The 24,023-nt window shown below is 52.1% G+C and overlaps 1 protein-coding gene across 3 annotated transcripts; it reads right to left on the bottom strand.

Annotated features, from left to right (window-relative positions):
* Window positions 1-31: 31 nt before the first annotated feature.
* On the bottom strand, window positions 32-23,575 carry ATN1 (atrophin 1). Of its 3 annotated transcripts, none has more exons than XM_071433138.1 (10): window positions 23,436-23,575; window positions 8,949-9,136; window positions 8,613-8,750; window positions 8,125-8,238; window positions 4,823-6,837; window positions 4,388-4,610; window positions 3,562-4,279; window positions 2,260-2,403; window positions 1,831-2,011; window positions 32-1,282 (listed from the first exon to the last, which is right to left on the bottom strand). In XM_071433138.1, the coding sequence occupies exons 2-10, from the start codon at window positions 9,024-9,026 to the stop codon at window positions 1,249-1,251; spliced, it is 3,645 nt and encodes a 1,214-aa protein (XP_071289239.1). In that variant the 5' UTR covers window positions 9,027-9,136; window positions 23,436-23,575; the 3' UTR covers window positions 32-1,248. The 3 variants fall into 3 exon arrangements, with proteins under 3 accessions (XP_071289239.1, XP_071289238.1, XP_071289240.1); XM_071433137.1 differs by lacking the exon at window positions 23,436-23,575 and adding an exon at window positions 22,982-23,265; XM_071433139.1 differs by lacking the exon at window positions 23,436-23,575 and having other exon boundaries at window positions 8,949-8,990.
* Window positions 23,576-24,023: the final 448 nt, after the last annotated feature.

Below are 24,023 nucleotides of genomic sequence, written 5' to 3' on the forward strand. Positions count from 1 at the left end.
ACTGAAAAGAAATGAACACATCAGAGTCCCGTTTCTGAAAGGGTTTTTTTGTCTTTTTTTTTTCCTTTTTTAAGAGCTTCATATATATATTTATATATATAAATTATTAGAATGTGTGTCAGGGCTCGGGAGTGCGTGGGGAACATCGTTTGGGTGGTTGTTTTTTTTTTCTTTTCCATAGCTGGGTTGTTGGTTGTTTTTTCCTTTAATGGTTAAGTAAATATATATATATATGGGGGACCAATCGAGAGATACAACTGTGAAATCAGAACACGCACGCGGGGGCAAGGGAGTCACAAGTTGCTACATAAAACTGCCACGTCTAATAGGATGTGCATGAGTTAAAGTACATCAATTAGGAGGGGTGAGGGGAAAGGGGCAGCCACCATCTTACAGACAGTCCCAGGACGCAGTGTCACCGCTCGGCCATGCCAGCTCTCCCCCCGGGGCTCAGAAGGGTCACGGTGCTGATGGCAGTCTCCAAAACAGTCTGCTGGTGCTTCGCACCTCATGGTCGTGCCCCTTCCCATCAGCTGGGGACAGCACAGCCCCCGTCCTGCAAACAGTCCTGCGGTGCTTTGCACCCCGATGGCTGGGGACCCTCGGCAGGCAGGAGAGACCTCTCAGCAAGGGACCTGGAACACTTTGTTTGCATCTGAAGGGATGTTGGGAGAATGGGAAGCTGCTCTGGCTAATCTGAAAAAGTTCCACGTTGCTTTTCTGTATCGCTAAGCAGTATCTTACACTTAAAAGGGGGCTGGGGGGTTGAGGAGGCATGTTGAAAAAAGGCTCTTTTGTGTTTGCAGTTATTTCTTGGCTGCACCTCCTCCAGCAGAAGCAGAAAAGGCAGGAGCATCCTGTACATGAAGTCCTGCAATGCTCTGCGCTTTTTATTTAATGCAACTGCTCCCCCAAGAAACAAAGGATGGAGCTCCTGCCACCCTGAATTCATGTCAGTCTTTGTCTTTCTGAGCTCTGTGCAGTACTGATTCTCTTCTCTTCAAAGCTCAGCTGAAATCACGTACCAATCACTTCAGGTCCATTAGTGGTGTCAGTCCCTCCCCATTTTCTCTCCTCCACTTTTCCCAGGATGCCATCCCATACTTTTTGTCATCTTCTCTTGTACTCTACTGCATGGTGGGATCAGGATGTGTCACTTTGCAGCTTCCCTTCCCCCAGGATTTGGTTGATTGATTGCTCCTCTTGAGAGAAAGACATGATGATGTCACACTGACAGTGGAAGTCCATTTAAAGGGGTTTGTCACTTTCCTTCTTCAGGTGACTAGGATAAAAAAGAGGAACAAGGTGACAGTGAAAGGAAAAAAAGGCAATTTATACCATTCCCTGCCTTTATTCATCTGGACCCACACAACACTGCTAGCTTGGGAGGTTTTGTAGATCCTTGAAGTAGGAGATACTGTTGAAAAGGTACAGCATTCCACCTCTCCCTTTCCCAGTGTGCCTCCCTGTGCACTTGTGAATTCCTTGTCTTGGCAAAACCATCAAACCATTATAAATGTTTTGTATTTTGGCAGGGGTATCAGTTAGTCATAACTGCATTAATATGTGTGAAACACATAAAAGTTATCTCCCCCCTCAGAGGGGAGGAGCTGAGATCTCCCAAGGGATTGAATAGACACTTGCCAAGTAGACCTTCCTGGTGGCCAGCCACAGCTGTGCCCCGTGGCAAAGCGTCCCTGTTCCTGGTGTGGGCTTGGCCACAGCCACCCGCTCCAGGGGCAATGCTTCCCCGCTCCCACTGCCTGTGCCAGCCCCACGCCAGGGCTGGGCCTGGAGGTGTTCCTGTGAGGAGAGAGCAGCTCCACGCACCTGTAGTAGTCCTCCTGCGTGGGGAGTGGCACGCCGTGCAGGGGGTGATGGGCGTGGAGCCACTGCTGCTGCTCCAGAGCCAGGCGCTGCAGCTCGGCCGACTGCGCGTGCATGGCCTGCAGCTGGTGCGCCGCTGACATGGGCGCCGACAGCGAGCCCGGCAGGTCCCTGTAGGGCGCAGCTGCAGCCAGAGGCAACACAGAGAAGACCCCAGTTAATGCTCCATCCAAGGCCCCACAGCTCAGTCAAGACCCTGCTGCACCCCCATTCCCATCCCTGCCCACATGCTCATCCTGGCAGCGTGGGCCTGTCCTACGCTCTGTTTAACAGACTTCAGCCTGGTCCTGTGACGCCCCAGGACGCCCCTGCCCCTCGGAACTCTGCTGACGCTCTCTGGAGGAGAACAGCAGTCCCTGTGACGTTCCTTACCAAAGAGCTGGTGGCGCAGCACTTCATTCTCATGTAGAGGGTGAGGCAGGAGAGGGTTGGGGATGGTTCCAGCCGGGTATGGTATCCGGGTAAGGTGTGATCCCGAGGCGAGGGGGTCGATTAGAGGGTGAACGGAGGCTGAGGCTGGGAAGAAAAGATACCACAAGATAATTGTCCCAGGCTTTGTAGCAAGTAACACAGAGACAGGCACAAGGCCTCACAAAACAGGTATGGAGAGAGGATCAGAGTGTGTTAGGGATGGGATGATTTCACAGCTAAACAACATAGTGTCATCTCCTTCTGAGTGTTACTCTTTTTTCCTGCATCGAACTGCATGTGAACTAGTCTGGCAGAGCTCTGTCCCTACACTCCTCAGGAAGAAATACTGTTCTTTGCAAGTTCAGCAGGGTTCTGCAAGGACCTGCTCTGCAACCAGATCTACACCCCATATCATGCCCATCTGTCACCCCCAACTGCCATTCACGTGCATACTTGTACTGGGTGCTTTCTTTTCCAGGTCTTATTCAGGACAGATTCTCTTTCTAGTGCTTTGGACTCCCAGCCAGACTAAGGTGCCCAGCCATAGATGGTAGAGAAAATGGACACTCACTTGTATCTTGTGCCATCTCTGACCACTTGCTCAGAGCCAGCATCTGTGACTGACACCAGACCCCACTGACTGCTCACAGCACCTGAGCAGGCGCAACACTTTTTTCCTATTGCACTGTAGCTTGGGCTTTGCTTCCCTGAGATTTTCATCCCTAAACATTTTACTTTGCTTTCCTGCAGGATGTGGAAATGGAAGGGACCATCATTCAATTCTGAAGAACAGCAGCCTCCAGTTCCTTATGATTAGCCCACCTCCTAATCCATCCCACTATCTGCAGCCACTGTGAACCAGCATTTCATTAGTCCTAAGGACACTGCCAAAACTGTTCTAGAAGGGCTCCTGCTCCCTCTGCAGACTCCAGTCTAAGGAATGCAGTTCGCAGCAGCACCACCCAGGCAGTCAGTGGGACTCCAGCACTTGTACTGTGGCCCCATAGATCCATAACAAAAGGACACAGTGCAAACAATTTTGTGGGCCACGGATCAGCAGTGTCAGTGCCTTAGGTGGGATGGGAGTGGGGGAAAGGAGAATGACCATGATGTTGGGCTCTTCTGGCAGAAGATCTATGGCCTCAGAGTTTAGTCTTGTCAGCTTTTAGGGTTCCCCAGGGCCAGAGGGACAGAGTGCAAGGAAGGCACAGTAGGACAGAAATCAGGGCTTTGCACAGGGCACCAGCACCACACGGCCCTTACCTGCGTGTATGGCATCCTGCTGGTGGAGATGGAGGTGGGAGTGGATGTGGGAATGCTGATGATGATGAGGTGTCACATTGAGCATCTGCAGCCGGGCCAGAGGGTCATTGCTGAGCGCGGCCACCCGCTCGGCGTGCTGGCGTTCGGCCGCCAAGCGCTCGGCGTAGGACATGTCGGGACGAAGGGTGGGGCCGGCTGCCAGCGCCAGCCTCTCCCGCTCCAAGTGGCCCAGCCCTGGGTGGAAGGGAAAAGCGGGATGAAGGCCGGGGGCCGTCTGCAGACTCAGCCCGCCGTGGCGTGGGAAGGGATCCATGGCAGCGGCGGGCACGGCGTGGAGCTGCTCCAATTCAGCCGGTTTGACTTCAAAGCCAGGCTTGAGGCGTTCGCGCAGGTCCCGGTCCCTCAGGTCTCGTTCGCGGGCCTCCCGCTCCCGCAGCTCCCGCTCCCGCGTGGCCGGATCGCTGCTGTAGATGGCTGGCACGTTGTAGCCCAGCAGGCCCGGGTCCACGGCGCCCAGGGGCACGTAGAAAGGGTGGTTGCGGTTGCTGGGGGACATGACGTGGGGCCGGGCATACTCGCTAAGGGTGCGCAGAGCCGGGGTGTCGGGGCCCAGGTATGGGGGAACAGTCGCTACAGCACTGCCCTGCTCGAAGGAGGGGCGGTGGGGAACCGGCCCCAGGGACGAGCACTCAACTGGACGGCCCTCCTGGGCCATCTTCTGCAAAAGAGCAGAGAGACCAGCTTCAGGGTCCCAGCGGGGAGCGGCCGAGGGGGCCCTTGAGCATCCGCCCCGGCTGCGCTGCGGCAGTGGGGCTCCCAGACCTACCACACTCCTCTCCAGCTCCCGCTCCTTCTCCCGCTCCCGCTCCTTCTCCCGCTCCCGTTCCCGTTCACGCTCCTTCTCTTCGCGGGCCTTCTGCTCAGCCTCTCGACGCACTTTCTCCACCAAGTCTGCTCTTTTCTTGGCCAGCTTGGAGCCGTCAAGGGGCACAAAGTACAGGTCTGTGCGGGAGCAGGAGTTGAAGCCACGGTCCAGGTGTTTGTTGAATCTGGGGATGAGAGGGGAAGCCTGTCAGTGCTGACAGGGCCGGTGAGCAGAGGTGGGGACAGGGACAGCTACTGTGGGAAAGGCACTGTGGGAACGTGAAGAGCATCATGAAAAAGGCAAAAGGGCGTAGCTGCACCTCAGGCTTGGGGTGATTTCCTCTTCCCTGCCCCATACGGCCCTCCCCATTCTTTGGAGAAACCAGTCTCCCCTCACCTGGCTGACTGGCTGGCATGGCTCGGCACATCCACCACCTTGGGGGGCGGCGAGGGGCTGCGAGCAGGGGGCATGGGGCTCTCCGGGGGCTCGTACTCTTCTGACGGCTCCTGCTTGATCTGAGCAGCGCTGAGGGGGAGCGGAGGCGGCGGCGGGGCCGGGGCAGCCATGCTCCCTGGCAAGGGTGGTGGGGCAGAGGGGGCGGGTGAGGGGGCTTTGTAGCCCCCTGCCACAGGGGAAGAGGCCACCCGGTAGCCAGGAGGGGTAGCTGCACGGAAAGGGGCAGCTGAGGAAGTGGGGGGCGAGCCCGGCTTGTAGGGGGCCGGGGGCTGGAAGGTGGGGACAGGGGAGGCCGCCCTCTTCCCATAGGGGGCCACAGCTGACGGGGGGACCGGGGGCGAGACCGTCTTGTACGGCGCTGCAGAGGGGGAAGCCATGGTGGCAATGACGGTGGAGAGGGTGGTGGCAGCAGAGGTGACTGGAGGGCCAGCCCCATGAGCAGGGGACGGGGGTGGCGGCGGGGGGAAGGTGTAGGTGGCAGGACTCTGCCCCGGTGGGTGCGTGCACATGCTGGGGTAGCTTCCCTGTGAAGAGGCAGCAGAAGAGGACGAGGAAGAGGAAGAGGATGAAGACGAGGAGGAGGAAGAAGGGGCAGCGGCCGCGGTGGCGGAAGGAGCCTGGCTGTAGGCGGCCTGGCTGTGGGGAGGGTAGAGCCGCAGCCCGTAGGTGGGATGGGAAGGGTGATGGCCGCTGGACTCCAGGCCGTGGGGGTAGCCCCCGGGGGGCTGGGGAGGAGCTGTGGCTGCTGGGGAGACGCCCCCGCTGCTCCCGTGACCGTGGTGGTGCTGCTGGGGAGGCTGCTGGTGATGGGGCGACTGGCCAGGGAAAGGCGCGGCGGGGTGGGAGCCGGCATTGCCCAGGGGGCGGCTGTAAGGGGGCGGCCCCTGGCTCCAGACGGGCTGCGAGGGCAGGGAAGGCTGGGTGTACTTGGGGGGCTGGCTGGAGACGGAGAGGCCGCTGGGCGGGGGGAAGGAGTGCCCGTAGGAAGCGCTGTAGCTGGGCAGGGGCTGGCCCGCCGAGGGCTGCGGGTACTGCGCAGAGGAGCTGGAGGGCGGCAGAGGTGGCGGCGCGTAGGGGTAGCGGGAGGGGGCCAGGGCCGGTGCCTTGTCCTGCCCCATGCTGTGGGGCGAGGGCAGGTGGCCGCTCAGGGCCTGCCCCACCATCCCTGGGGAGCTGGAGGCGGCCACTGCGTTGTTGAGGGGGCGCAAGGCCGGGGGAGGAGGCAGGTTGGAGGAGACGTGGGGGAAGGAAGGGGCCGAGGCCGGGGGGGCGGCCGGGGGGTTGGCTGGGGGCGTCTTTTGAGGAGGGAGCCCTCCTCCCACCGACGCCAGTGAGATTGGGGTGGTAGGGGGTGGATTGTGCTTGGCGCTGAGGGGCTGCTCACGAGCCCCTGGTGCTGGGAGCCCCCCCACTCCACTGGCAATTTTGGCCCCAACCTGGACCACATTGGCCGCAGGATAAAGGGGAGTGTGGGAGGAAGAGGAGGAGGAAGAGGAAGAGGATGAGGAGGAGGAAGGTGGAGCGGAAGGGGCAGTAACAGCAGAGGAGGAGGAAGAAGAGGAGGAGGAGGCCGGAGTCTGTGGGGCTTGAGCCTGGAAAATGCGTGAGGCCTGGCCCTCCAGCTGGGAATGGTAACTTCCTGCGGGGGGTCCCTGGGGGTGCACCTCTCCCGGGAGCCCAAAGCTGGGCTCCGGTGGGCGGGCCAGGCTGTCGGGAGGGGGAGCTCCCGGCGGGCTCTCGGGGAAGAGCGGGGGGTGGTGGTAGGAGTGAGACGGCCCCTGGGACAGCACAGAAGAGGAATCGGAGTCGTTCTCCACGCTCCCAGGGCTGTAGACACTGGGCGAGGTGCTCCTGTTATCCTGGTCAATGTCCCGTGGGTCGCTGCTCATCTCATCATTGAAGCTGTGGCCGTCAAGGCTGTCAACATCGGATGGGGATGGAGGACAGGGCAACTCCTGAAGCAGGAAGGAGGAGGAAAGGGGCATTATGAGGCCACCCAGACCACACGTGACACACTTCAAGCTCCCAGAGAACTTGTTTTCTGACCTTTCTCTGCCAACCCCAGCACTAGAAAACCTCACAGAGGAAAGGAGACATTGTCTGGCAAGGTACACATAACGCCAGTCCTCCTGCCTCCTTTTCAGTGCTCTCAGGTCCTTCATGAGCATTCCATGTTCAGGAAGGAGGTAGCAATGGGTACCTGTTGTAAAGAGGCAGTGATGGAGGGCAGGGAACTGTTACACACAAGGCTGAGAGGGAACAGATACAACACGGGCGACGGGCTGTTGGCCAGGACATGGTATCACCAGTGGCATGGAGCAGCACATGCCACAGTGTGCTGTGCCAGCACAGGCCCCAGACCCAGAATTGCTCTTCCTGCCCCTGCAGAGCTCTTCCTGCTCAAGGAGACCAGCTCCCACCCAGACCCCTCTCACTGTTCCACTCCTTATTTTCAGGAGTTCCCCCTGTGCTTCCCAAGCCCTGCTCCTCCCCACCACCTGCTGCCTCAGACAATGTGCACTGGTGATCAGCAGTCATCATGGGTGAGGGTAACTAACAAGTACCACTCTAAGCAAGGGAGGCTAAGCTGAAAAAATACCACTGCTGAGCTGAACAGACTGTCCATGTGGAGAAATTACAGAAGTGGAACCAAGGTGGTTGAATTAAAAGGACCTCTTAAGATGAGCAAGCATCCCCATGTTTGCAGGCCTTTAAGGCCAGTTCCCTAAACAGGACAACAGGGAATGGAGAAGCACAAGAGCTGAGTCTTCCAACCACCCAACCACCAATCCAGCCTGGTGCTGTCGCTGTTTTGGAAAAGCCCTGCCACGGCTCTGTGTGTGCATGAGCAGGTGTTGCATGACTGTCACCTGGAACCCACCGTGACTTAAGCACCTCCATGTCACACTGCGCTGGGGATCAGAAGGGACTGACTCCAGCCCAACCTGTGGCTGCACACACAGACAGGCTCTTAGCTCTAAGCTGGAAAAGGCAGGGCACCTCCCTGACAGCATAGCAGCCCCCTGAACACAAGGCAAATGAGACAGAGAGCCTCCATCTGCTCAGTCATCACTCCTGGTGGCAGTTTTGTAGATGCCATTTAGGTTGGAAGAGCTGCAGTGGAAAACCCAAGGTGTCGGGGCTCCCAAGCAGCCAGAACCTCAAGCAGCACAGACAGGGAACTGCAGACTCCTTTGCTCTGGACTGGGCACATGCCAGCAATCACAGCAGGGAGTGCTCACCTCAGTTTTGGATTTTTTGGGAGCGTTGGTGTCCTCCCCTTCACTCTCTGAGATCTCTTCTGTTCGGCCCTGCTTGCTGCTCTTGGGGGTGCAGGATTCCTCCAACCGGCCTTTCTGCAAGGAGACAAAGAGAACATGGAGGTGGAGGGTCATGGGGAAATCTTCCAATCCAACAGGTCTTCACAGACTGCAGCAGGTGAGACACAGCCACCATGGCACGTGTGTCAATGACACTAGCAGACCAACATGGACCTAGCATATGGAAAAAATGAGCACTAAAAGAGTCTGGTGAGACTGGACATCAGTTCTTAGGAAAGTGCAAGATGGTGAGGATGAAAGCAAAGAGAGATTCTGCCCATTTCAGAAAGCTAACCCAGCACGGGCTACTTGTGGATCTCTTTTGGTTTGTGTCCCTGGATCCTCAAAGGGATCCCACCCAATCTGGGCAGTCCTTGGCCACTCCACACTTGTGTTCCAGCTGGTATTACCTTTGTTGCTTGTCGGGATTTCTCAGCCTTGCCATCACTGCTGGAGGTGCTGACACCACCAGGGGAAGCTCGACCCCGTGACCTGAGCTCCTCTCGGGGCCCCGGAGTCTCTTTCTTCCGTCCACTCCGCATTGACATCTAGGAGAGGGATCACTGTGTCAGTCCTGCTTTGCATCTCCCACCCCTCCTGCTCTGTGCCCAGCCTCCCAAAGCCCCTGAACCCCTTGCACTCCGCTGTGCCAAACTCATGGCCACTAGCTCTGCAAGGAGCCTCAGTTCCAACCCACACCTCCAGCCTGGCTCTTGTGTCCCACCCCCCTGTCCTACCCCACGTACTGAGTCCTTGTTCTGTCGTGTCTTCATTCTTTTGGGTGTGGGACCCCCATTCTCCTTGGCCCGGTTTGATGAAAACATAAATTTTTATGACTCCGCAACCCCCTTCGGCTGTTTCCGAGGAGATGGAGATGGGCAGCTCTTCTGGAAAGGGGAATTAAACCAACCAAGCAATGAGATCCTGCTGGATCCTGAAAGGCAGACAAGCAGATGAGGGGGGAGAAAGACTGAGTGAACTATAGAACACCCTTTCATGGTTTGCTATAGAAATATGACAAAATTATTATTGTTTCCTTATTTAGAGACTCGAGTCTGTTTATCAAGAATGCAATAAACTCTCCCATCAGTGTGGGAAAAGATTTGCCCACTGCCATATTCGATTTCCAATTTCTTGGAGTGATATGTGCATGAGGCAAGGTATTAATTTTTAATGGCTTCAAACTCAAAGAGGGCAGATTTATATTAGATATCAGAAAGAAACTCTTTTACTCTGAGGGTGATGAGGTACTGGAAGAGGTTGCCTCAGGGATCCCCCAACCCTGACAGTGTTCAAGGCCAGGCTGGATGGGGTTTTGAATAACTGGGTCTTGTGGAAGATGCCCCAGTCCATGGCAGAGGTGCTGGGAATAGATGATCTTTAAGGCTCCTCTCAATCCAAGCCATTCTGTGATTATCTAATTCTATGATTTGGGTCCCAATAACGCTGCTTTGGAGGATGCAAGAAGGAACAGTTATCAGGATGTTATCTGTCTTCTGGAATAATTTTTGTATTTTCCTTTCCTTGGGGAAAAAATAACAGGAAAGTGTTTTAAAATGTTCCCAATTACAATTTTTCTGACTTTGTTAGCTCATCTTCGCACTTGCTGTCAGTGCAGAAAGTTACGCCACCCTTACCTGGCCATGTGCTGCCATTTGCTAGCCCGGTGTCATCTGTCACTCAGCAAGTGGCCTTTGCTGAAGGGCACTGTACAGCCCTGCCCTCTCCAGAGCACATCCACATGCACTCATGCAGTACCATGTTATGCAGGACATGTGACAAGTCTTGCTCGGGCTGTTCCATGCCCAAGGTACACAAATAGGTGCAAGAAAACACATCTAGCTCTGCTTTTACTCGACACCATCACCAGCTCTGTTTAGCCTGGTGTGCCTGCCAGGGTCTCCTCCTCCTCAACACTGGATGTTTCTGTGTACCAGACCGAGTCACACCCAGGGATGCAGAGTACATCCTTATACTTTGCAGCAGCGGGAAGATTTCTGAGATCCCTCCGGAACAATTTACAGCTTTGTGCCATGTCCAAAAGCATTCTACTGTAGATATTTAACACCCTGTTGTATCACACAGTTCCTGCTCTGTACTATGAAAGTACCATGTTTGTGTTAGCCTGGGAACTGGAGGAAATGATTCAGGGATATTGCCCCTGAAGTTAGCCTGCTTGAATCCAGCAAGATAAGGACCTTTTGCACTGCTCTGCACTGCACACACATAACCAAAAAGACTTTATCCTTCCCAAGCCTGTCATCTGAGTTGCTATACTCAGCCTCTGCAATGGACAATCTGAAAGACAAGGGAATGTGTCCCGTGGAAGAGGCACCAGCAGAAAAAAGCCACAACTACTGGGTTTTATTCTCTCATCTGGAAGCACAGAGGAATTTTGTGAATAAGAAGCCTATGGATTTGGCGCTCCTGAAGACCATCCCACACCTGGAAAAATCACCTTCCAGCCAAGCAGTGCAGGAGCAATCTGGATGACTTCCATTCCTCTGAGAAGGGAGCTGAAAACAGGGATCAGAGCAAAAGCACCCAACAGGAGAACTCTCAGATGTCCTGTGCAGCCCTGTTGCTGGACTGTGTGGCCCCAGGGTCACTGCTTTCCACTGTCTTCATCTGCCTAACCGTGAAACAGGAGTAATGACACTGGCCTGTCTCTCCTGGGGCTCCACATCTTCCCTGACCAATGCTTACAGAAACCCATCCGGAAGGTACTTAGGAAAATCAGGGGGTTGTTTGTTTTAATTCCATTAATATTTTATTTGACCTTCATCACAAGAGCCCCAGGGGGACTCATCCAGCATTAATTCCCACACACATCAATTCATTAACTGAGACCTCTTCTTTAATAGGAAAATAGCTGATGGTGGTTTGTAACTGACCTAATGGAGGCAGAGCCCACTCCCAATCCCCACCCACTGACTTGTTTAACAGGCTCATATTTCTGCCACGCTTTGGCCTTTTGGTTGCTAATTCAGCCAGTTACACTGATGCTATTCCAGATAAGTATCCAGTATCAACATTTCTTATGTGAAACAAACGACTGTCACACCTAAGGTGATCCTAATTTAACTCAACTTTGACTCATGCCATGGTGGCAATCTGAACATATTAACTCAGCTCTGAAGGCACAGCAGCAGCAACAGCAGGCTACCAATGTCACTGCTCCCTGCATTCCACAGGGATACCACCCACGCCTCCCACACCAAAGCCAGAGTGATAACACAGCACACAGGTCTCGCTTCAGCTTTCCAGCAACCCTGGAATGACAATTACCATCCTCTTCCCAGAGAAGTCAGTCAGCAGGGAAATAACATGCAGCCAACCACACAAAACTTCCCTTTTTCAGAGGGATACCCACTCGTACTTATTCCAAACGCTGAATATGCAGTAAGAAACAAAGCCAGAAACAAATAGTGGTATTTCAAGAGACATAATCAACCACTGACTGAGGCGTAAGTTTCTGTCGCTTAGACAGTGAAGACTTTACTAAAGTATGTAAGAGAACTGACTCACACATTATTAGTACAGCAGTATAGCAACTGTTATGGCCAGATGAGAGGATCAGAAATCTGCCTTCTAATTTTAACATCTATGAAATGAAAGCCTGCAATGTGAGCCTTTACAATTAGTAAGTTACACCTAACCCTTGCCATCACTGAAGATCCCTGCAAATGTCTCTGAAGGGTTCTTAGGGCTCCGCGGTTTTGGTTAGGAGGTGAGACGTGACAGGCCTGCTGTGGAAGGGTTAACCTTTCCCTGGCCCTGTGAAGCCTTCACAGGTTCAACTGAGTTATGAGGCATTGCGAATTGCAATTTTCTGTTTGCATTTCATACAACCCAGCTTGGCTTGGCTTATTGCCCAAACCCCTCCATATTCTCCGGTAAGCCCTGGTGAAGTCTCCTGCGAGCAACACACACTCAACAGGCATCCCCCACGTGGCATTCAAAATGGATCCTGCTCCTCCTCCTCCTCCTCAGCTCCAAGTAATTCTCCTTCCCAAAGCCTGGACCGTCCTGCACCACCAGCCAGAAGCTTATGAGGTTCAGCTTTTCTTTTGTTGAAGGACACAGATGGGTTCTCTCCTTCCCAGGCTGTCATGTGGAGCAATTCTCCCAGGTAACCAAACTGGAAACAAGTCCATCTCAAATGAGAAGCACTCAGGTTTTACCTCTTAGAAAGCAGGCTGAATGTTTGTCCTTGGCTCAGGAGAGCATTTACACATTAGGCTGTGGCTTTGAGGAAATAAACTTTCCTAGACGGCGACAGAAGCAGAGGAAATGGGAACCAAGTTTCTGGGGTGGTGTTTGAGGGCTTGGCCAGAAGTGTAAATGACAAACCAAAGCACTGCACACGCTGGGGCTACACCCAGCAGCACATTTCCGGCAGCCAGGAGCCCGTTTCCACTGAGACCAGGAAGACAGGGAGATGCTGCCAGAGCCATGCAGGGTTCTCACACTTCAGCAGGTGCTCAGTGGCAGAGCAAGCCCCAGGATGCACAGCCCAAGTCCAGGGCTCCAGCCTGCTTGAGAAGATCAAATGCCAGCTAAGGTCCAGCTAGCCCTCTCTGGGGCCAGTGCCAGCAGAAGGGAGAGATGAAGGCTCCCAGCATCAGTGTCATTTAAGAAAAAGAGCTAACATTATCCCCTTTTTGGTTTATTTACTACAGACAACGCCAGCTTTCACTAGATAGTAGTCCATGCAAGTAGATGCTAGTCAATGGAAGTTTGGAGTAAGGAGTCAGTGGAATGCCTGCTTTAACCTAAGTACAGATGTTCTGAAGTGCAAACCCCTTGTCTTCTTCATTTGGGAACTGTTTAAAGTACACAGTGACTACTCTTTAAGTAATTTCCTGAAATGTAGGAATCACATCCAAAATCCTACGTGAAATCCAAGGTATTTGGTATACAAAGGCGGAGATTCAGAAGTCAGATGTGAGAATTAAACTGAGTCTGCTTCTCTGCAATTCAATAGCTCTCTGTTCCCATCCTGTTTTTTCTCTTCCCACTTCTACAAAGAGATGGACTAGCACTGGAGGGAAGAACCAGGGTGGCAAAACGAACACAGCTGCTTTTTAACACATTGCAGATGCTGAAAAGTGTCCTGAAAATAAGCTGGAATGTTAACTGATGGATCCCTCTTGATGGGTAAAGATCACTAAGAAGAAGAGCAGTATGTATAACACAACTGCCCAATGAATGATGGTCCCAAATATTTTTAACTCCTCTCTCAATCTGTCTCATTTTGTAAAATGAAGGGAAATTTTCCAGAAACGTAATCAGTTTTAACAATTGTGTACAGTCTTGAAAACATTAAGTTTTGTCCCAGATACTACAATCAGATAACCTGAAGTACAGTATTTCCCAATGGCTAATTACCTGATTTCATGCTTGAACCCTGGCATTTCACTATAGGGCATGATGGAGAAAGAAAGGGAAGGAAGAGGAAGGGCACCATGTTCAGTGTTGGACAGCAATGAGAAAACAGGCCAGGGTTGAGGTTGCACATCACTGTCTTTTGATACATACCTGGAGCATGACATTACTGTAAAAGGGAAAATGACTCTGTGAGCAAAGGGATTAGGATGCCAAAATGGTTGAATACCAAGATGGCAAACATTTGTGGCCAATATTATCATGGGTGTGAATATTGCCATGACTGGCAAATCTCCTGTATTCAGTAAATCTTGTTAAGAATAAATACACGAAGGTATACAAATGAAAGGTAGTTTTCAAACAAAGGCATTTTTCTGTCTCCTACAAAGTAACTACAACATTGGGTGGATGCAGGGGCTGTGAACTCAGGCTGGGAAGTGAATTAATCAAGGAACAGGACTCCTGCAGGTCACTCTCATGCAGGTCACTGCACCCAGAGACCCCAGGATCAGAGCACACACCTCCCAGTCCTCTGCAGAGCCTTCCACAAGGGCTGGGACAGGCACATCCAACCTCCAGCAGCCATCAGACACAGGCAGGAAGGGCTGAGACCTGCCCTGCCAGCGAGGTTTGGAAGCACAGTGTTATGTGGCAAACTCAGACAGAAACACCTACAACACAAGTGCAAACTGTGACTAGTGCTCAAGAGGTCAAAATATAAATCTGGTATGAAAATAGTGACAGCTGTCGTAACATTTTTGTTACTTTCCATAAAGACACTGATTTCATACTGGCAGTGTACTGGAATTTCACTGGATTCTTCTGTCTTCAAAATATTATGGCATAGAATGGGTCACTATGTGATGTGTTAAAACAAATTTTAACAATAAATGTAAATGTATGCTTCCAGAAACTCCATTCTGTGCCAGAGGGTGAATCACACACACTTTTAATACACAAGCTGAATGGACTCTCTCAATTTACGTCTATCTATCTATGTAAGAGCTGATTCACAGTCCCATACTAAGAAATCAGATTTGAGACCACCTGAGGAAACTGAACATGAACAAGTCCATGGGACCCAATGAGATGCATCCCACAGTCTTGAGGGAGCTGGCTGACGTAGTTGCCAAGCCAGTCTCCATCATATTTGATAACTGTATGGATGGCTCCATCCAAAGAGTTCACAGTTCAATGCCAAACTGGAAACCTTGAGCCAGTGGTGTCCCCCAAGGATCTGTTTAATATTTTCATCGATGACACAGATGGTGGGATTGAGTGCACTCTCTGCAAGCTTGCAGATAACACCAAGTCAAGTGGTTGATAGGCTAAAGGGAAGAGATGCCATCCAGAGGGACCTTGACAGGATTGAGGAGTAGAGCCATGAGACACTCATGAAATTCAACAAGGTGAAGTGCAGGTCCTGCACATGGGTCAAGGAAATCACCAGGATCAGTACAGGCTGGGGAATGAAGAGGCTGGGAGCAGCCCTGTGGCAAAAATCTTGCAATAGAGGTGAACAAAAAATTGTGCATGAGCTAACAATGCACACTTGCAGCCCAGAAGGCCAAATATGTCCTAAGCTGCATCGAAACCAGCATTGGCAGCAGGGTGAGGGAGGGAATTCTGCCCCTTTGCTCTGCTCTGGCAAGACCCCAGCTGGAGTGCTGCATCCAGCTCTGGGGTCCCCAGCACAGGAAGGACAGGGACCTGGGACAATTCCCTGAAAGGAGAGTGTAGCCAGGTGGGGATGGGCCTCTTCTCCCAGGCAACAAGTAATGGGACAAGAGGAAATGGCCTCAAGCTGTGCCAGGGGAGGTTCAGACTGGACATCAGGAAGAATTTCTTCACTGAAAGGGTGGTGAGGCCTTGGAATGGGCTGCCCAGGGCAACAGTGCAATCACCATCCTGGGAAGTGTTCAAGAAATGACCAGACATGGCACTCAGTGCTATGGCTTAGTTGACAAGGTGATGTTTGGCCAATGGTTGGACTTGATGATCTTGGAAGTCTTTTCCAACCTTAATGGTTCTGTGATTCTGAGATTTTAAGCATGTAAAGGTGGCTTATAAGAAAGGCAGAGAGACAAATTTCACCAGGGCTTGCAGTGACAGGACAAAGTGCAATGGTTTTAAACTGAAAGAGGGCAGGTTTAAATTGAATATAAGGAAGAAACTCTTTTCTATGAGGGTAATGAAACACAGGAACAGGTTTCCCAGAGAAGCTGTGAATGCCCCAACCCTGTAAGAGTTTAAGGCCAAGATGCAAGGGACCAGGAGCAACCTGGTCTAGTGGAAGGTGTCCTTGCCCATGGCAGGGGGGATGGAACTGGATGATGTTTAAGGCCCCTTTCAATCCACACCAGTCCATCATTGTATAAAATATCCTAAAATTATTCCAAAATAACACCTCCCATGCAAAAAAAAAAAAAAAAAAGACTCATCTTGAGGCAACAGCTTCAATCCTTCTTACATGTACTTGTTGGCAAATTCACTTGTCAGGCTACCTATGTGCTCCTTCTCTGCAGTAAAATAATAAATAAAAATTAAAATGCTCACAATTCAGGAAAGGGTGCCAAATAAGAAGACTAAAAATAACTGTGCAGAGCACTGGCAGTCTTAGGAGATAAAGCTAGTTTACATTTTATTAAGCCTATATTAATGTTTTGTTTTCTTAATTTTGCACGAATGAGGAGCAAGAATGTTATTTTGAGTATGAAAACTCTGATTCTGGAAACTCCATTCAAATAAAAATGTATCTGTTAAAAAAAATTATGATTAACAGAGTGAAATAACAGAGCTAAAGCAAGGTAATAAATAATAAAAATATTCATGCATTTAACAATAGCTTAATTTACAGCATAGAAGAAGATATTAATTTTTGCAAAAGCAACTGAAAATAAAGTTTGATTCACTAAATGAAGGTTAGATGTACTAAAGAAGGTTATGTTAATCGTAAAACAATTCCTGAGGGCACAGTAAAATGACTGTTAAGTATGTAACAGATTTACTTAAAAATCCCAGAAGAATCATTCTGTCTCCCCAGAGGAGGGCTTCCAGATCTCTCGGAGATACAGGCTGGCAGAGCCCAGTACTGGATCAGGAAAAAAAACCACACTGGGCTCTGCCTTCTGCAAGTGGGATGGAGCCTAGAGAGGCATGCTCCAGAGGAAGGACACATCACATTCCCCACACTCACTATTTTATGAAGTGCATCATCTTCTATATTTGCAACACCTGAGCACACCTTACCTGTGGAGCTGTTAGGGGCCAAGGGTTTGTGTAACACCTCACAGCCCTCTTTTGATACACAGATGTCCCTTTGATAAAAATGCAAAGCAAATTACTCAGAGACATCACAGGATGGTTGCCCAGAGAGTCAAAGGAGGATGCCAGAGCTGGAAGGGACATCCAGACTCTGAGCTGACCAGTGCAACTCAAAAGTGATATCCTCTGGATATAAGAGGCAGATCCATGAAATGGCACCTCGGCATCCAGCAGCCATCGAGAAAGTAAACTGCATGCTACAATTTCCTGAGGAGAACATCATTATGCCCCCACACAAACCTATGGCTTTCCCACATCTTGAAATGTGTGTGCAATTCTGCTTCTTCCATAGGAACCAGAAGGGGCAATGAAGAGGCATGACTGAGTGGGTTAGACATCTCTGTCCACAGAAAAGGTTATTGAAGTGAGGATGTGACTGGGGGCCATAAAGCCATATATAAAAATTAGAAGTTAGGTAGGAAATATTTTCTTTACTGTATTATCCAGGACAAATTTGATGACCCTCAAACAACACTACAAAGAAACACATTCAAAACCATTTAAAAATAAAGAGTAGTTCTTGAAACAGATGGCTGCAGAATTTCCAATTAAAGGACACCATGGGTGCTAGAAGGTTCTATGTGTTTGATGGGGGACTGGAGAGTTTCATTCAAGAGAGAATCACTGTCACTTTCTGGATAGCTAGAAACCGTATCTGGCTATGGCAGGTCCTCCACTGAAAACAGCTGGAAGCTGTAGAAGTATCACAGGAAAATGGCACAGGATTGGATTGGATTAGATTACACCAGATTAGATTAGAAAATTACATTATTAGATTAATGGTTGGACTCAATGATCCTGGAGGTCTCTTCCAACTAAATGATTCCATGATCTTGCAGCCACTGACCCAAAGGACACCCTTTAGATTCTCTGTTTCCAGGGATTCATGACTGACAGCAAAGACAACACGAGAGCCACGTGTGCCAGGGGCAAGCATGCGAACAGGATGAAGATGGAGAGACACATCCAGAAGGAAAGAAGTGAACGAGGGCAAAGGAAATGGGCAGAGGAACAATAGTACAGCAGATATGAGTCACTGGTAAACTTCGAGTCACTCCCAGGCTTGGGATCCCACAGCTTCTCCTTGGTCTACTGGCCAAGGACTGGCCAAGTGGGATGATCCTGACCTCATCCCTCATCTCTCATCCCGGAAGTCTGAAAAGGCTTTTCTTGAATGATGAAATCCACCAGTGCACAGAGAAAGGAATATTCTTCAGGAGCAGGAAAAGAGAGGTGATTTTCACCAGACTATACACAGCATTGGTAAGGCAATTATGGGAGTAGTGCATGCCATTTTTACCTGTGTACTGCAAAAAGGATGCTGACAAATTGAGAAATTTGATTAACTCCTCCCCCTTATAACCTTAAGCTAAATAAATATAGCTTACCTGAGAAAATGTTAAACGGAGACTTGAAGATGGCCTATGAGCACTACAAAGGAAGATTTCTGACAGCTCTTTAACCTACACAACAAAGACCCCCATATCTAATGGATAAACCCAGACAAATCGAACAGAGGAATGGTGCAAAATTTGAAAAGCAGGAGAAATCAGTCACTTGAAAAACTTGCATAGGAATGCAAGAAGCGTATCACTGAAAATTTTAAGGGTTTTCTTTTATTTTATTGTAAAATAAATGCTCTTAATATTTTCTGCACCGACCATCCAGTTGATGAGAACAGGTTTTTCAATACTAAACTCATTAGTAGTCATAGAATTTGGCCAAAAGGTGATGGGGTCTAGCTAGCTTTGGTGAAAATGGACTTTGAAAGCAATGGTCTAGCAATGTATGAGGAAAGCCTGGATAAACCATTCTTCATGGAGGGTGGGCCCTCTTTATGTGTCTGGCAAACCCTGAATAATTCTGAGGTAAATCACTTCATCTGTTGCACTGCCTGAAAGAAAAAAACCAGCAGTATATCCAAAATACTGTGCTATAGATATACTTTATATCCAATACACTCTGCTATATATATCAATATAAAATTTAATAACTATATAACATTATATTTTATACAAGATATATTATATTATACAAACTACCATATATATTGTGAGATACACACACACATAAATATATATACACACATAAAGTAAATCCAATTCACTAACCAAACAGAAGAAGGTTGCTCAAATGCAACCTTCACTTAAGTGATCTATAGTGCAGAAAGACCTTGTGGAAGAAACAGGCTATCACCAGTGCATTGTACAGCAGGGAAGTACAAGTCTAAAATTTTCCAGCTAAACTCTCTGTGATGAAGAATGTCACTAGGGCGAGAGACATGAAGTAAGATTGAGAGCAACCAGCTCCCCTTCTTCAGCAAAGCCCAGACAGACCATCATTGGCTGAAATTGCCTGGAGAAGATATTGCAGTTAGCCTTTGGTTTGTAGGTGAAAATACTGCCACAACAATCAATCAAACATTGATATTTTTACAGGAGGAGACAACAACAAATCAGTGTTTGCTGCCACAACACACACAGAAAACAGACAGTCAGAAACTTCTGCAGGATTATCAGAGCTTGAAGCTAGGCACTGCTTCTGAAGGGATCACTTCCTCACAAAGTTGACTTCTGTTGAACTTAAAACATGGCCAAATCCTTATCCACAAACAACTGAAGCCCAAACCAGACTGGTAGGGAGGTGAAGCTCAAGCCACTTGAACTGGAAACACCCCCTTCTGTTTCACCATTCTCCATACACACCTCACTGACAACATGGGCTGTGGGCCCACCACTGCCCAACATGTGACTGGAAGGACAGAGAGATTCTCCAGTGCTCATCTCAACGGGATAAGAGCAGTGGGACATGCACCTGGCCAGCCTGGCAACACATGCCTTGGCACTGCTGAGCCTCAGGAGGTCAGGGAAGGCACTGAGAGGGAGCACCTCGTGTTCATGTTAAACCATCTGCTGTGACCAGACTCCAGCAGGAACCTCAGGAATTAGTTCTGCAGAGAATACCTACCCTAGGTGTGCTCACTTGGTTAAGAGCGTGACTTCTTCAGAGATGCCTTTACTTTTGAACAGTCAGAACTTGTGTTGCTTTCTCCTTCAGCCTTTAAGAAGTTTGTAAAGCGCTGCTATTTTGTACTTCACTAGACATAGTCTTCAAGAAGTACAGATGGAAGAGATAAAGTGATAAACACAAGAAATATATATGTCACACTTCCAAAGCATCTCCTAATGGAGGAAGAATGAGACCAGAAAATCCAATGAAAGCAAGAAAATAGTTTATTTGTCCAAAAGAGATTGGGAGAAAGAAATGAACTGGGGAAGATAAAGTCTGACAGAAGAGAAAACCAGGTTCTCAGAAGAAAAGGCATTACACAAGGAGGAATAATATAAGCTGGACAAACATGCAGGTAGGTATTTAAGGAGGGGCACAGCTCAACATGTGCACAGACCAATTCCAGAGATTGCATTTGCAAACATTATTACACCCCAGACCTGGTAAATAAATAAACCTTCGCTGCACAGCTCTGTATTCCACATGGACTGCTCCTCTCAACTCCACCTCCATTCCCAAGAAAAACACTGATGAACATGAGAAGGCTCCAGGACAAACTGGGAAGGTGTACAAGGAGTGTCAGGAGCTGAACTTTGGGAGGAGAAAAACCTGCCTGATGTATTTCACCCACAAAATAAAATCAGAATGGAATATTTCAATTGGAAGGGACCTACAATGATCACCTAGTCTGACTGGACTAGATGCTCCTCCTCCTCCTCTTGAAGAACAATACAGATCAGGCTGCTTTTAGTGCAGCAATCTCACTATGCTATAGAATCACAGTTCCTTGCATGACCATTATCATTTTGGAATACAAGTACACCCACAAGAAATATTATCGTAACTCCTTGCTCAGGCAAACCTAAAGGTGAGAATGCAAGAACCTTTCAGAGGTATCCAAGGGGTACAAAACCGAGGGGAGGAGGCAAATGCATATGAAGAGAGGTAAAGGCAGGTCACTGCAGCAGGTTAAACCTGTTCATCTTGTTCATTAAGATTCACTGCACATTTAATTTTCAAATGTTGGAGGTTTTTTATAATTTCCAGCAAGACCCATGGTACTACAAGTTCACTCTTTGGCCATGCTTGAAAAGCTCCATCATGATTCATAACTGGGAAAGTCTGGTTTCAAAGATCAGGTCATTCCTAAGAACTTGGGGAACCACACAAATGATTGTTTGTGCCATCACTAATGACAGACACAAAATAACATTAACAACTTGGCCAAGAAACAGGACAAGAGAGAACGAGAATAATTCCAAATGAACAATTTGATCATTCACATTTACAAGTGTCCCATCCATGGGTAATGACCGTGGAGCTCCAGCCCGTTGGGAATGTGTGCGCAGCACAGCAGTGATTCACAAAACCCTCGGGCTTAGAAGAAAAGAGAGTCCAGCCTTCAACTCAGCTGTGGGATTCTCTAGTGGGAGGTCAAGGCTGAACTCTGCAGCTTTAGGCAACACACACCTGAAGGGTGTGTAACCATGCTCCAGCACTCAGGTGGACACAAAATGAACGGCATTTCCAACTTCTCCTTCACTCTCCTGATGCACACCTCAGGATAATGGCCCACTACACTCTCCTCACTTTTTTAAGGCTGGAAAGCGTAGCAGCTCCTTTGTGATCCACCCAGTACAACCCAGAAATAATGACAACAGATTCGGGTGCCGAGCTCAGTAAGGACACGTTGCTTCTCAAGGCATAGCCCAGCAAAAAACAGACCCTGCAGACAAAAGCCCTACAAATTCTTACAGTAGCCATCCTGGCAAATGAGGAATCGGCTGCGGAACTCAAGGCAGCCACGGCACTGAGGCAAACGCAAGGAAAGACACTGCCCATCTGGAAAGCAACTTCGGGAACGTACAATAGCTACCAAGGCACAACTCCACGGCGAGCAAAGGCGGCGTGCAAAGTAATGCCACGGTGACCAAATGGCTGCCACTTCAACAGCACAGCGGCCACTCGGCAAAATACAGCCGGCAATTCGCCGGGAAACAGCAGCCGAGCCGGCCAGAGGCCAGCAAGCCAGAACAGCCACCGGCTCCATGGCATAGCCAAAAGGGCGACGTGGGGAATGGCACTTCTCCAGGAATCCTGAATAACAAACGGACAACCAGCCGGACACACCGAGGATCTGGGCCGGTTCAAGCGGAGCGCAGCCGCCACCGCGATGCCACCCAGCCGTACGGGGTCTGGCCAGCGCCCCGGTCCCCAGGCGGCACCCTGGCGTGCCAGAGGAGGGGGCAGCGCCAAGGGGCGAATCCCACCCGTGCCCGCTGCAGCCACGGCGAGGGGAGCCGACACTCTCTTCGGTCCCCCGATGGAAACGTTATTCCCAGCTCCTCCTGCCCGCTCCCCGGCCGCACCTGGGCAAGCGGGGACAATACGAGCTCCCCGCCGAAGGCAGGCGGGGCGGGAGCCGGTCCCCTCCGGCGCTGTGCCGCCCTCCTCCCCGCACGGCGCCGGGCCGCAAACTCCCAACTCCCGCCCGCCCGCGCCCCCCGGGCCCCTGCCCCCGCCGAACTTCCCGCCGCAGGGAAGGGGGGCTCCGCGGGCGCTGACGTCACGCCGGGCGCGCGGCGGGGGGTGTCCCCGCCCCGGGACCCCCGCGGCGGGCGCGGAGCCCCGCGCGACCCCCGCCCCCCGTTCCGGAGGGAAGGCGCCGCGCCGCCGTCCAGCGCAGCCCAGCCCGGGTGCGGGGCGAGCCCCGGGCGGGCAGCGCCCCCCGGCGATGCCGGAGCGCCCCGAGACGCGGCCGGGACCCCCGCCCCGCCGAGCCCCCGTGCCCCGCGGCACTGTCCCAGCTCCTTGCCGGCCCCTGGCCGCATCCGCGCCGGGGCAGGGACCGCCGGGGACCCTTCCCCAGCGCCGCGGGGGTTAATCGCACTCTCGCCCCTCCTGCCCCCCCAAGTTTGGTGTTCCCCCCCCCCGCGCCGCCTCGTTCCCCATCCCGACAGACGGACCGGAGGGCTAAAATCCAGCCGCGAAAGAATGCAGCGAGTGGGCGACAATGACAAGCGGGGCGGGAGCGGCTGGGAGCGGGCGAGGGACTCACCGGCGGCTCCTGAGGGGAGGTCGAATGAAGGGAGGAATGGAGGCGGCGAGGAGCGGGGGGCAGGGATTTAAACGCTGCCCCCCCTTCTTTTTTTTTTTTTTCTTTTTTTTTTTTTTTTTTTTCCCCTTTCCTCCCTCCTCCTTTTCCGCGCTCCCTCGTTTCCTCTCGCGGCTCCGGAATAACCGGTCGGTGGCAGCGACAGCGGCTCCGGGAGGGGGGGTGCGGCGGGGAGAGGGCCCCCCCCCGCCCCGCGGCTGTGTCGCCCCCTCTCCCGCCGCGCTCAGGCGCCTCCGCCTGCGCCCCGCCGCCCTCCCATCGCTCCCACCGCTGCCCGCCTTAGCCACCTCCCATTTCCGAAGGGCCCAGAACGAGCCCCCTCCCCCGCCCCTCCGCTCCGCGCTCGCCGCCGCCCCTCCCCGCGAAACACCCCACACACCCCGCACCCCCAACCCACCCGTGGGCAGCGTGGGACGGGGGAGGAGGAGACGCGGGCGCGGGGCGAGCAACCGGCCCGGCCCCCGCCCCGGCCGCGGCCGCGCCCCGCACCGCTGGGCCCCCGGCGCCGGCACAAAGGCCGGGCAAAGCGGGGCAGAGAGAGCCCGGCGGGGCGTTTTTGGGAGGACGGGACCGGGGCGGCCGAGGGCTGCGGGGGGGTGGCGGCCGGCCGGGGCTGCGGCGGGGCCTCCCGGGGGGCGGGGGCGGCGGCCGCCCGACGGGCGCTGCTCATCGGCGTGCGGCCGCGCGCGCATCCATCCCCCCGATCCCGCTTCCCATCCCCCGCCCGGTTGCCAGGCAACGGCACAAAGGGAGCGCGAGCCTCGTGCGGGGGCCGCTCCGCACTGCCCGCACCGGGGCCGGCCCCCCCGGCACACGCACACACGGCGGCGGCGGCGGCGGCGAGCGGGGCCCCCCCGGCTCACTCGCGCACGGCAGCGGCGGGATGCGGGATCCGGCTGGCGCGGGCCTCGCCCGAGCGGCGCCACATCGCCCCCCCTGCCGCCTCCCGCGGCCGCGCGGTGCGGGGGAGCGGCGGGGCTCAGCC

Source organism: Agelaius tricolor, unplaced genomic scaffold, assembly GCF_023055355.1.
Source record: "Agelaius tricolor isolate 1412-34295 unplaced genomic scaffold, bAgeTri1.0.p SCAF_9, whole genome shotgun sequence".
Taxonomy (NCBI): domain Eukaryota; kingdom Metazoa; phylum Chordata; class Aves; order Passeriformes; family Icteridae; genus Agelaius; species Agelaius tricolor.